This window comes from Acinonyx jubatus, chromosome E4, assembly GCF_027475565.1.
Source record: "Acinonyx jubatus isolate Ajub_Pintada_27869175 chromosome E4, VMU_Ajub_asm_v1.0, whole genome shotgun sequence".
In the NCBI taxonomy this organism is placed as follows: Eukaryota; Metazoa; Chordata; class Mammalia; order Carnivora; family Felidae; genus Acinonyx; species Acinonyx jubatus.
In genome coordinates, this window is record NC_069395.1 from 55,267,555 (window position 1) to 55,281,957 (window position 14,403).

The window sequence follows — 14,403 nt, forward strand, 5'->3', positions numbered from 1 at the left end:
CCCAACTTTGTGTTTCCAACTTTTGCGTAGCGTTCTTCCAGTCCCACTTGTCTATTGCTGCAATTCATGCTGGTTTCCAGAACACCAGCTCATTAAGATGATGACAAAGTAACTCCAGTTTTGCTTCTGGTGATCTGAAATGCTGTTCCTACGTTTATCACCATCCGTAGCTCAAAGTAAGTGGGTTGGAGAAAGATAATCAGAGGCGATCCATGTTGGGGAAGAAGCAGAAAATTTAATTTTTTTCTGGTCTTAAGCCCTGGCTTGTAACTATTCATGTCTTATCTTTTCTTCACATTCCTTCTCCAGGGTCCACTCTTGTCCCTGCCACACCTTTCATCACTTTGGGTCTCCTTTCAAGTTATTTCTAGAACTCCTAAGGTAGTAAACATTGTGGGGTTACTTACAAGATTGTTACAGATGTTGAGCACCACCAGCTCAAAATTGTAATATTTGTCTTTGAGCAAATAAGATGTTGACCAGTTTAATTCTGAGGTACAGATTGTTAATGTATGTCTACATGCCTGTGAAGCAGAAAAAGGTCACTGAGGATTTGCTCGTCTGATGTTACCAAAAACACTATGATTCTATGCAAAACTAGGAAAAATGCGATCACAGGACTTACTTTAACTACACTGATATCTGTGTCCTCCAAAAACAGGATCAGGGGCACCAAGCCTCCAAGAACCACATCATTTAGCATCCACATGTAATGACTCATGTCCCTGAGTAATTCACCAAAGTGTCGAATGGCCATACTCCGAATGCCTTCATTACTCTACAATATGCACACAGAGAAAGGTCACATATGAGGATATTACTAAGGCTTTTTTCTTTAAGCAGTGGGAGATACATATCTCACACTTGTGTATATATGTTTAAATATATTTACATGTATATATACTATATGTGTATATATACCATGTAGATATATGTACATACATACATATATAATTATAATTATCATTTATTTTTAGAAAAGATTCATCTCAGTCTAAGTAGTCAGCTTTTTTCTGATTGGAAAATAAAGATTCGCTTACTCAAATTCAGGTGCGTTATGAAAATTCCCTGTGAAAAGTGTTTCTTAAATTCAGGAAGACGGTATTTAAGAACGTTCTAAAAATATAAATTGGAATAATCTGTATAACCTGGAAGTAATTTCTATAAAGGTGCTTAAAGTAACCATGGTGCATTCAAAGGCTGGAGGCCTTTGCAGATTACTGGTGAATACCAATGGGAACTCTTTGCATATTGGCATAAGAACCAGGTTTCTAAGAGCTTGCTTATGCCAAATAGGAAGGTTTTGGGATTATAAAAAGCTAGGAGAGAAAAACTGCAAGTCAGAGAAGAGGTTAATCTTTAAAAATATCGTATCACTTCCCAGTTTTTGTTCATGATTTCATTAATTGCTTTTCCTTTCTGTTTTCAGAAATATATTAGATATATTCCCAGCAAAATACAAATGGCTAATGTGGCTTTGTATGTTCCTTCCCGGAGGTAACAAATGTGGAAGAAAGCTAAAACCTAAAGCAATGGTCATCAAGTCATGTCCTTGGGGCTAGGAAGCTGATGTAAACGAGCAAAGCAGGTAGCAGGGAGAGGAGGGGGGCTTGAAGCAGAGGGCTCTGGCCTCTCTCAGAGAGGGCACCAAGCTCCTGCAGACTGTTGCCAAATGGGTTTGTGGGCTCCAGTATTCTCAAATCTTCTGGTATTTCATTTACAATTCAGATTTCTGTGAGAAATCTCCCAGTTTAAAAATAATGGATTCAGACAACAGTCTAAATGTAACACCAATGACATAAAATGACAGCCAAATGTAACACACCCACAAAGTGCATTCATCTGTGAGTTACCGGTTGTATCCTTAGTCTATAGGAAGATATGCTAACTATTGAAAGCCTATCTGGACCAGTGGAAAGAGCTTTTAGTGCCCCACACCTGATGAAATCCTGTTTTTATTCCCCATAGATTAAGCTTGAGCAAATTATTCTTTTCTTTTAAAATGGAGACACATAGTGGGGCGCCTGGGTGGCTCAGTCGGTTAAGCGGCCAACTTCGGCTCAGGTCATGATCTTGCAGTCCGTGAGTTTGAGACCCACATCGGACTCTGTGCTGACCGCTCAGAGCCTGGAGCCTGTTTCGGATTCTGTGTCTCCCTCTCTCTCTGACCCTCCCCCGTTCATGCTCTGTCTCTCTCTGTCTCAAAAATAAATAAACATAAAAAAATTTTTTTTAAAAAATGGAGACACATAGTGTCATAGTTTCATTGATATCCAGTAGTTTTCAAATACTCTATGTCCGAGGGATGACTTAGGGTAAATCGATATTTGGTACTTTCCTCTCTGGTTTTGCCTCTTTTCATTTGGTTTGGTTTGATTATTTATTTATTTAGTTTAGTTTAGTTTTTTTTTTTTTTCCCAAGTGATTTCATTTTGAAAATAATTTATTACATGGACATTCCCACTACTTATTAGCTGTGTGAACTTGGCCAAATATTCATTTCTCTTTGCTTTATTTTCCTTACATGTAAACTGGATAATAGTAATAGAGTTGTTTAGAGAATTATATGAGGTAGTCCATGAAAATCCCTTAGAATAGTGATTGGTACTTAGTAAATGCTCAATAAATCCATTTACCATTATTATTACTATGTCCTTATGAAAATAATTTTTGCCACTAAATTTATTCTTTTTTTATAATTTAATAATCTGTGCCCTTCTTCAATGAAACCTGAATAATTAAGAGCCTATAAATTTTGGCAAAATAATTTTCTACGAAATAATTCTCTGGTTCACAAACAACTCATGGAAGTGTTTAAAAATAAATAGATTCTCCATGGCATACCAAAGTGTTGTTGCTTATTAAAATATCTTGCTTTCACCCAACTTTTCTGGAACACATTTACTATACAAAATGAGAATTTTCAAAATGCACAACTTTTTGATGAAAGACCTTTTACTTAGAGTTTTATTCGATAATAACTAACACATTTGGGGGCATTGTACCCGTCATCTCTAATGCCCATAATACAGGTGCCACTGTCTCTATTTTATAGGTGGAGAGGCTGGAACATTAAGAGACTAAATCACCTGCTCAAAATTTCACAGCTCATAAGAGGCAGAACAGGGATTTGAACCCAGGGAATCCAGACCCAGGGTTAGCCGAGATACAGCTACTGAGCTACAATTCCTCTTTCATGCAAAGACAGAGGCTATTTTTTGCTTCTCTTTTCTTATGGGCCGACTTTTCCAGGTTCTCACGGGTTAGTTTTATATGTATATAACTATATAGAGAGAGATTGTACTTCTTTGGCTCATATTGTTATCTCTGGAAAAGATGGTCCTTCTGCACAAAATGACTATCTTCTGGGCCTTCAGCTTATCTATAAAACCGAATGACGTATGTAACTGTAACTCACGTGATCCATCAGAGGGCAGTAGCTGGAAGCAATCCTAATACACAAAGAAGAGTAGGTCACCTTGTCCAGTTTGCCTAAAAGTCTTCGAAGGGTGAGTAAGGCCCGAATTATAACAGTCTTTTCTTTTGAGAGGAAGGCATCCAAGATCGATATTAATAAGCTGCAGACATTTTCTATCTATAGATACAAGAGGAAAATGGTTGGATTTTGGAGCTAGAAGGAGACTTGGGGTAGCATTTGGTACCAAACACACCAGAGTTTGGGCAGCATGCAGGGGTGTGGGGGGGTTGCCCCCAGACGGTCAACTGTCACATTGTCAAAAATTTTGTAAGCTGATTGTTAAAACAGACTCTCAACTCTAGACAACAAACTGATGGCTGCCAGAGGGGAGGGGGGTGGGCAGAGGGTGAAATAGGTGAAGGGGATCAAGAGTACACTTATCACAATGAACACCCCATGGGTGACGTATAGAGTTGTTGAATCACTCTATTGCACACCTGAAACTAATATAACACGGCATGTTAACTACACTGGAATCAAAATTTAAAAAGTCACTATTAAAAACCAAGTTTGGTAAATCTGTAAAGAAATAAAACAACGGTAATAAATACTCAAAACTTATCACTTCCTATTTCTTTGCCTCCAGTTTACTCTTATATGCCATTGAGGGCATATGATACACGTATCCTATCTGTATGGTAGGAATATTAAATTGTGATGTGCTACTGTGTATCTCTCCCCAATTCTTTGTTTAATGACGCCCCTTTGACAGCTTGAAATTAGCCGCATTGAGAGTACCTACACTAGAGAAATTGTGTTATTTCCAGAGAGGTGACCGTTAAGCATTCACCAGCACATCACGAACAGTGTGACCTCTAAACCGGGTGCCAGTGACTTGTGTGGACGTGAGAGCCACCGAGCTGCCGAGCCAAGGCCTGGGAGTCAGAGACAGCAGATTATAAAGCAAGGAAAAAGGCAAAAAGGAGACACCTTCTCTTCTCAAAGAAGAGAAACAAAGGCTGGAAAGAAAAGAAGCAAAAGAAAGAGACCATTTACCAAAAAAATAGCCAGAGGCCTTGCATCTGGCTAGAAAGTTGTCTTTACCAATAGATAGTATGTGATCTCAACCCAGCTCCCTCTCCACTGTTTCTCTCTTTCTCTCCTAGCTAACCTTGACAGAGAATCTTCCTTTCAGTTGTTAATAACATTGGGAAGAGTGCCAGACAAGGCAACAAATAACTCTGATTACTAATAGAATATACACTGACATGTGTGATTTATTTAAAGCAAACAGACCATGGCTCATGTCTCTCTAAGTGCAAAAATGAGTACCCACTGACCGGCTTTGAGCATTCAGACTATGCTTCATAGATAAACAAGGATTTATTATTAAATTTATTATTAAATCAACAATGGGTTATGGAATCAGCATAATGCCATTATGCGAGATACTTTGGGATGGGTGAAGTAGGTGATGGGGATTAAGGAGTGCACTTGTGATGAGCATTGGGTATTGCATGTAAGTGCTACTAAATTGTACATATGAAACTAATACTACACCGTATGTTAACTAACTGGAATTCAAAAAACAACTTAGGAAAAAGGAATTTATAAGAGAATTACAAAACGTAAGGGTATGCTTAGATTCAATCTTCCTGGAAAGCAAGAAGTGTTCACATGATTCAGTAGGAAACAGTGTAAGGCAGTGATTCTCAAGTTTAAACTGTGTTAGAATCACTTGGAAGACTTAACAAAAACACAGGTTGGTGTCCCCCCCACCCCCACCCCAGGATTCCTGATTCCACAGGCCTGGGGTGGGGCCTGACAATTTGCATTTCTAACAAGTTTTCTGGGAGATGCTGACACGGCTGGCCCAAGCATCATACATAGAGGATTTTTTTTTAAAGTTTATTTATTTATTTTGAGACAGAGCAAGAGAGTCGGGGAGGGGCAGAGAGCGAGGGAGAGAGAGAATCCCGGGCAGGCTCTCCACTGTCTGCACAGAGCCTGACTCGGGGCTCAAACCCACAAACCGTGTGAGATTATGAGAGTCAGACGCTTAACTGACTGAACCACCCAGGTGCCCCATAGAGAATTTTTGATATAAAGTATTGTATAAGCGAGTGCTGACAGTTGGTGTGGCTCTGAGAAGAACGAGGCTGCCAGGTCAGAATATTCCGCGGAATTTGACTTGAGCTGAAAAAGGAGACAAATGTGAATATGTATGGGTGAAGGAGGAACGTGTTGTGAGGTGTGGAAGAAAAACCTTGAGCGAGGGCCCCAAGATCGGAATTAATGTGTCAGCACCTGTGTGTATTGAAGGGGAAATTAACTTAACGTGTGCGTGGTTTCGACTGAAAGAAAAGAGTTTGTGTAGGACGATGCTGCTCAATTCCAAGGGCAATGAATGATTTAGTGGGGAAAATGTAAACAAGGTCATTACGCTCCTGAATTTACTTACACCACCAGTTCTACTCAACCCAATTTTCTTGCCAACAAAACATCAGGCTTTGATACTGGGTTAGCTGTTAGAAACTGAGAAATATCAATGTTTTATCAGTAAAGATATTGAGCAATATCAAATCTCAGGTTAACTTTGATGGTGATGGCATTCACAAACCACACCCACCCCCCTCCCCACACATGCACGCACACACACACACACACACACACACACACACACACACATTCGCGCGTACCTCGTTGATAACTGGCGCCATGTTGGCAATTTTCTGGAGGCTCAGTTTGCTAACTGCAGGATTGGAGTCATTGACCCAGTTTCTGAAGAGAACCAAAAATTCTTCTGGGAATGGGTCCTTGAAGAAGTTATTCAGAAGCTGCAAGAAAACAGTCAACAAGATCATAAGCAGAATAAAGGCCAATGCACGATTTCTGCTTCAGCCATAAAAATCAAGACATTCTCGGTAAAACCGTAGCATGAATGTCACTAAAATTCCAAATGCGTATATGTATCGCTACACACATTTCTGTGTTCATAATTTCTGAGTTCTCTGGAAGGAGAAGTAGCAGTCATAATAGGAAATACATGCATATATATCTATATATCATCTGTATCTATATCTGTATATGTCTATAGTTGACCTTTGATCAACACAGGTTTGAACTCTGTGGGTCCACTTATATGCAGATTTTTTTACACCACAGTACTATAAATGTATTTCCTTTTCCTTATGATTTTTTAAAATAGCATTTTCTTTTCTCTAGCTTACTTTATTGTTAGAATACAGTATATAATACATATAACATACAGAATATGTGTTAATTGATGGTTTATGTCATTGGAAAGGCTTCCAATCAACAGTAGACTATCAATGGTTAGGTTTTTGGGGGACTCAAAGTTACATGTGGATTTTTGATGGCATGGAGGTCAGTGTTCCAACTCCCATGTTGTTAGAAATTAAATATATATGTGTGTGTGTGTGTGTGTGTGTGTGTATACACACACACACACACACACACACACACACACATATATATTGTTTTTCTCTCCATTCTCGGGAACTTAGTGACTCAATTTAAATTACCTCCCTCTCTCAGATTGTAGTCCGGTAGGTGAATTCCTTAACAGAGAATGGTTATATATACTCGGAGTCCGTGCCTACCATGGGCCAGGCACTATGCTAGTAAATGGGGAAACAGTAGTGAGCAAAACAGTCTCAATCTATGACTTTGTGGTCATGACTGGCAAGAAAGGCTGATACTGTACAACAATGTTATACTACACTATAAGAGATAGGATACTATGCCAATGAAAACAGAGTTGCTAATTGTGATCAGTACTAGCAAGAAAAGCTACAAGGTGCCACAAAAACATTTAAAGGAGAACTGAATTTAGATTGTGCATTTGTAGACTGAAATTAGAATGAGGATTGTTATTTAGATTTGGACTTGAAAGCAGAGTTGGCATTAGCTAGATAAAGTGTTTGGAGAAGATAACCCCAAGGAAGGTAACCCATGTGCAAAGGCCCTGTGGTAGATGAGCAGGGTGTGTTTGAACATCTGAAAGAAGGCCAGAGTGATAGGATGAGAAGGGAAGAGAAGACTGAAAGGTAGTGAGGCTGGAGGGCGGGCAGGGATGGGGAGGCCAGTTTATGGAGTTTTAGTATTTAATAGCTAATACCCAAAATGAAGATGTGATTACCACGAGCCTTTATACATCTAGTAACTAGCAGCCAAAATAAACATATGTTAAAAATGTCTTAGAAACACAAGTGACAGTTTAACAAAAAACATTTCAAGAATCTAAAATATGACTAAGGTCAAGTACATAGAAAAATAGAGAGCAAGAGAGCAAAAGTGAGAGGGAAGGAGAGACCATATATTCTTTTCAACATTCCAAACAACTTTCACAGAAATTGATTATCAGATCAAAAAAATCAATAACTTCCCTAAAACAAATCATTTAAAAAGCACCTTTAAAAAAATCATGATGTATGTAAGAAAAGAAGAAACCAAGAAGAAAGTTTAAATGGAAGAAAAAAAGCCCATAAGCGAGAATTCTCCCTTTTGTGGATCAAAATGGTAAACCACAGAGGAACTCAAACATACAACAAAGATTACTGCAGAACAATGAAAATAAAAATAAAATGGATGTGTACACGGTGGTTGGAAGTAAATGCACAACTTGACTTTGCTTGAAAAGAAGTGTTAAAAATGAATACATTATTTATTTCCTGAAATTATGAGAAATAAAATATCACAAGCAATAAGAACATGCTAAAGAAAACTGGTGTAAGAAAATAACAAGGAGAGAAGCAGGGGTTATGGACTTGGGAATCAGAAACACAGTAGATTAATCAATCTAATGGCTGTGCTATGGGAAAAAAAAGCATTATAATAGACAAATTTTGACCAATATCATATTAAAAAGAACAAACAAAATGAACAGTGAGAAAAGGGGTGTGACATAGATTGAAATTTAAAGAGAATATTGGATATTCTCTGTGTCAATGGTTCCTAACCAAGATGCACACTAGGATCTTCTGGGACAGCTTTTCTTTTCTTTTCTTTTCTTTTCTTTTCTTTTCTTTTCTTTTCTTTTCTTTTCTTTTCTTTTCTTTTCTTTTCTTTTCTTTTCTTTTCTTTTCTTTTCTTTCTTTCTTTCTTTCTTTCTTTCTTTCTTTCTTTCTTTTTAATGTTTATTTATTTTTGAGAGAGAGGGAGAGCACGAGTTGGGGTGGGGGGCGGACAGGAGGAAAAGGAGGAAAAGGGTTAGAAGCACGCTCTGCCCTGAGACTAGAGAGCCCAATGCAGGGCTCAAACTCACGGATGGCAAAATCATGCGAAACTATATCCATTAGAAATGGACACTAAAGTGTACTCATTGCTTTTGGAATATCATGCCTTCTTGGCTTTTACTTGAACCATGATGTATTCTTTTTTTTTCAGTCAGGAGATCATTTGGACAATGTTGATATATTCAGTTCAAATCTAATATAACAGAGTTTATATTAGCTTTTTATGGCTTTATGTTTGCCTCATCTTTCTCTCACCTGGAAAAACTTGGTGCCAACAGTATTAATATATTTGCTTACTTGCTTTCTGCTGTAAAATTTATACCATAGTCTTAAAATTATAGTATCAACATACAGTATCTATAAACCTCCTGGATAAAAGTGAATATTTCTTTACAGAATTTTTTTTGTCCTTAGAATATATTTCACTAAGGATGTATTTATTGTCAAAGTAAATGTTCATAGATCACTTTATATCCTTCACAAATGTGTGTATTTGAGGGAGAGACACAGAGACAGAGAGAATTATACCACTGAGAAAAACACCAAGATCGGAATGGGTAAATGGGCAAGGGAGAGGTCAGATAATTCACAAAATGGAACTTTAAAGGCCAAGGCAAAAACACATGATTCAGGAAAGTAATTTGAACACAAGTAACAATATTGTATCCTTATTTTTCATACATCAGGATCATATACCTAGAAAATCCAAGGGAATTAACAAAAATATTATTAGAGTTACTGTTAGGGCACAGGAGAGTAGCTGAATTTAAGACAATACAGTCTAATTTTCCTGAACATCCCCAGCAATAATGAGCTTGAAAATTGAATGAAAAAGGCCACATTTGGGAAAATAGTATGGAGGTTCCTCAAAAAATTAAAACCAAAAATACCATATGATCCAATAATTCCACTATTGGGTACTTTCCCAAAGAAAACAAAAATACGAATTCAAAAAGATACATGCACCCCTACGTTTATTGCAGCATTATTTACATTAGCCAAGATATGGAAGCAACCCAAGTGTCCATCCATAGATGAATGGGTAAAGATGTGGTACACACACAGCGGAATATTATCCAACCATTAAAAAGGTGAGATGTTGCATTTGCAACAACACGGACGGACCTAGAGAGTATGATGCTGACTGAAATAATTCAGACAGAGAAAGACAAATACCACACGGTTTCACTCATATGTGGAACCTAAAAAACAGAACAAACAAATAAACAAATAAGAAGCAGAATCAGGTTCATAAATACAGAGAACAAACTGATGTTTGCCAAAAAGAAGAGGGAGGGGGAGAGGGACGGGCAAAATGGTGGAAGAGAGTGGAAGATACAGGCTTCCAGTTATGGAATGCATAAATCACGGGAATAAAAGATACAGCACTGGGAATACAGTCAGTGGTATTGTAATAGCATTGCGTAGTCAAAGCTACACATGTGGTGATCATAGCATAACGCGTAGAGTCATAGAATCACTATGTTGTACACCTGAACCTACTGTAATATTGGGTGGTAGCTATCTCAAAACACAAAACAAACCCGAAAACCTGTACCCAAAGTGATACTTAATAAAGATAAATTTGAGAACCAAAACAAAGAAGCCACATTTACACTAACAGCTTAGAATAATACAAAGTACGTAAGAATTCCAAGATTAATATGTAAGACTTATATGAAAATGGCAAAATATTGAATAAAAAAAGAGAAGTGGAAATATTGTAAAGATTCCTAAGAAGCACATAGCTTTAATTCAACTGCATAGTTTCAGTGAAAGTGTTTTTCCTTTAAACCTGACAAAATTATTTTAAAATGTAACCAGAAGGACAAATACATAGGAAGGACTAAAGACATTTTGAAGAGAGTGTAGGGAAAGTTGTTTTGCAAGATATTAAAGTTTACTGCAGGGGCCCCTGCGTGGCTCAGGACTGGTTAAGTGTCTGACTTTGGTTCAGGTCGTGATCTCATGGTTCGTGGGTTCAAGCCCCGCGTCAGGCTCTGTGCTGACAGCTCAGAGCCTGGATCCTGCTTCAGATTCTGTGTCTCCCCCTCTCTCTGCCCCTTCCCCACTCATGCTCTGTCTCTCCCTCTCTCTCAAAAATAAACAAAAAAATTTTTTTTAAATTTTATTGCAAACTGCCATAATTCCATTGTGACATTTCCACAGGAGTGAAAATATAAATGGAGCCTAACAGTGTAATCCGGGGTAGACCCTACTATGGGTGTGTGTTGTGTGTATGTGTGTATGTACATGAAATTAATAATAGCTTTCATGAAGGTAGTATCACCAGTGAGTAGTGAATTTAAGGCTTATTAATTAAATGATGCTGGGATCAGAAGTTAATTATTCACTGAAAACTAAAGTTATATCCTACTTCATGGTATACCATATAAACTTCATGGGAAACGACATTACATGTAAAAAATTATACAAATGTGAATAGATTATAAACAAATATTTGTCAATTCTTCAGCCACAGTAGATTTTTAATGCTTAATTTTTTTTAAAAAAATCACGTTTCATAAACAAAATTAAAAGGCAAACAACAAACTGGGCCCCGATTATCAACAGGCATTATAATTAAATGTGTAACATACTTAACATCCTTCACAAATTTCTGTGTGTGTGTGTGTTGTGTGAGAGAGAGGGAGAGACACAGCGACAGAGGATCACACAATTCATTGAGAAAAACACTAAGACTTTTGTAGGCAAACGGAAAAAGGAGAGATCGGATTGCTCAGATTATGGAAATTTAATTTCTGAATGATGATAGTTTTAAAATGTTCAACCTCTCGAAACATTTAAAAATTAAGGACAAGTCAAATCACATCCTCCTCTGAAATTGGAAAACTCATCAATAATGGCAAGAGTGCAGTGGGAGCACCCACAAACTGCACGGGAGCCTTCCAGAAATCAGTCTAGCAATAACAATCCTTGGCCTTGAGAATGCTTATACTCTTCTGTTATCATTTCAGATACTTGGAATCTATTAGAAGGAAGTAAGCTAAAATACTAAAAGAAAGAAGATTTAGGCACAAACATGTTAACTCTATGGTTACTTAGATCAGTAGAAAATTAGAAATAACATATATAAATAAATGTCATAAGCATCAATAGTACCGTGTTAAATATTGCTGGCTGACAAGACTAAACTAAGGTAAAATACATAGATTGTGTGCTCAGAACAGCTAAAGGCCACGTCACCTCACAGTCAACTGGACAGTTGAGGATTGCCCAGAAGCTTCAATTAGAGAAAACAGTAGAAGAATGTGGTCATTACTCAGCTCCTGGAAGGACAGGCCTGCCAATCTCCAATAGCAGTAAGCACCATATTCATGATTAGACAGGCAATCAGGTTTTGCTATCGTCTGTCACAGTAATAACGCTTCTATCTATAAATATAAATAAATCTTAGGTCATTTGTAAATTTCTTTTGAATGTATCATTTTATAGGAGCAATTATGTATGTCCTATTTAGGCCTATTTAATGTTTGTATATACTTAAAGGACAATACAATGAAAATAATGAATCGTATAATAAAAATAATGAGAGATTCAAATGATCAAGCAAGTTTGAAACCATTGGTGATTTGGTACCGCAATGTTCAGTTAAACTGATATATGTATATTTCTAAAAGCTTTAGAAGTAGGTAGTATATAGTCTTTTATAGTTTATTAACTGTTTCACTATGATGTTTGAAATTATATCAAAATTTTGAGAATATTTAATATGGTGCCTTAGACCAGTACTTCATTATATATTACCTCTATGGAAAAATTATATTTGACTCAGATAATTTCAACTTATACAACTTTCTACCTGCCTTTTTGAAATCAAAGGACTTCCTCAATTTGCTTGACTCTAGTATAGTATTACAATCTATGGCAGATATTTATACACAAATTAATGTAGCTCTATATCTTCATTTTACTCAGTCATTTGGACCATTCCTTTTTTTTCCCCCAGTCTGAAGTATCATTCATTTCCCAGATGCTACCTGCTATCTTTAAGTAAACTCAATTATCCCTTGATATACTTTCACAAGCATGCAGAGATATACGACTACAAAAATAATTGAGTCTTTGCAAATCCACATCTCCTAGGAAACGACTAAAGTTATCCGTCATTGTCTTAACCCTTGATAAGAATCAATATTCAGAGAGGGAGATAAAAGGTTGAAGTGTTGCCTTAAGTTTGCGTAAGGAAAGAGGACCTGGTTGTTCGGTCTCCTAATAAAACTCACTTCAGTGAAGAATATTACTGTGATGACACTGTCTTCTGACCGTCTAGGACCTTCCACTGAGAGCTTGTAGAGATACTGCAAAGTCTCTGGAAACTGTGGAAAGTTGTATTCACTGAGGGTTCTGTAAAAGAGAATAAGGCACTGAATTAGCAAAGACGATGAAAACTCTTCCTGCATCAGCAAATGCTACTGGTATGCTAGAGAGAAGCATTATCCTCATATTTTGTACTCCCAGGTAAAAATAAAGATCTTTTCTAGGGGCGCCTGGGTGGCTCAGTCGGTTAAGCGTCAGACTTCAGCTCAGGTCACGATCTCGCGGTCCGTGAGTTCGAGCCCCGCGTCGGGCTCTGGGCTGATGGCTCAGAGCCTGGAGCCTGCTTCGGATTCTGTGTCTCCCTCTCTCTCTGCCCCTCCCCCGTTCATGCTCTGTCTCTCTCTGTCTCAAAAATAAATAAATGTTAAAAAAAAATAAAAAAATACAGATCTTTTCTAATCCCTAGTCCAAGGCAAACTGCATCCCCATTCTGAATTCTATGCAGACTCCAGGGAATTATATATACCTGGATCACTGACAATGTCTCTTTCCTTAACATCACTCCTTTTCCTATCTTTCCCCTCCTGTGCCACGTAACAGAATGCCCTATAATACCGCAAGCTCCTTCCTGCCTGACCAAAAGGAGAGAAAACAAATAGCGCAAAATAAATACCCTAGCAATCCAAGATGGCTGCATAGGTCACCATCATGGTTTTAGACCAAGTCCTTCCTTGGATCGATACAATGAAGAAGAGAGTTTGGGACTATCGTGTGTTACTCGGGAGGAGAGGTGGTGAGTCGCGATTCACTAAGCCATTCTGGACAGTGACCAGGCTTACGGTTGTCCTGACACACTGGTCTGGATCAGATGGGTGGTGGCAGGCCTGGGAAAGTTGACGTGACAGGTTTCATTTGAAGCCTGGGTTGGCATTCTAAACCAGGGCTTCTCAAACTTTAAGGTGCATGCAAATTCCCCAGGGATCTTGCTAAAAAGCAGATTCTGGTTCAGTGGGTCTGGAGTGGGCCCTATGAGATCCCATTCTGCCTTCTATTTGTAACTTGCAGGTGCTGCCGTAGCTGCTGGTCTGTGGACCACACTTTGAGTAAGAAGATCCAAAAGTACTAAGGATATTGTGGTTCTTAACTAGTGGCCACTTGTGGGGTGCAGATGTATCATACTTTTATAAAATGTGTTCCTGAAATCTATGTGCAAATAATATGCCATGTGAAATGCAGCAAAAGCCCGGAGACCATAGAGCCTGTACTTTCTGAGTTGTTACAACTTCAAATGGTCTATTATGTGGTCAAGTCCATGTATCTTGATTTTTGATCAGAAAATCTGATCCCTATAATCAGAAATTTGCTATTCACTAAGAAGCTAACTAGAAAGAAAAAAAAAAACCTCTGGTACAAGAAAAATCAAACTTCTCTTTCTTGCTTTTCCAA

General features: G+C 37.9%; 1 protein-coding gene across 1 annotated transcript in view; it reads right to left on the reverse strand.

Annotated features, from left to right (window-relative positions):
• Positions 1-14,403, reverse strand: part of MROH9 (maestro heat like repeat family member 9) — an 88,520-nt gene that overhangs the window by 8,690 nt on the left and 65,427 nt on the right. Inside the window, exons 15-19 of the mRNA XM_015062283.3 lie at positions 12,924-13,044; positions 6,118-6,255; positions 3,419-3,595; positions 626-778; positions 408-524 (exon numbers count right to left, since the gene is read on the reverse strand). Of these exons, the coding sequence (XP_014917769.3) occupies positions 408-524; positions 626-778; positions 3,419-3,595; positions 6,118-6,255; positions 12,924-13,044 (706 nt within the window). The remainder of the gene's footprint in view (positions 1-407; positions 525-625; positions 779-3,418; positions 3,596-6,117; positions 6,256-12,923; positions 13,045-14,403) is intronic.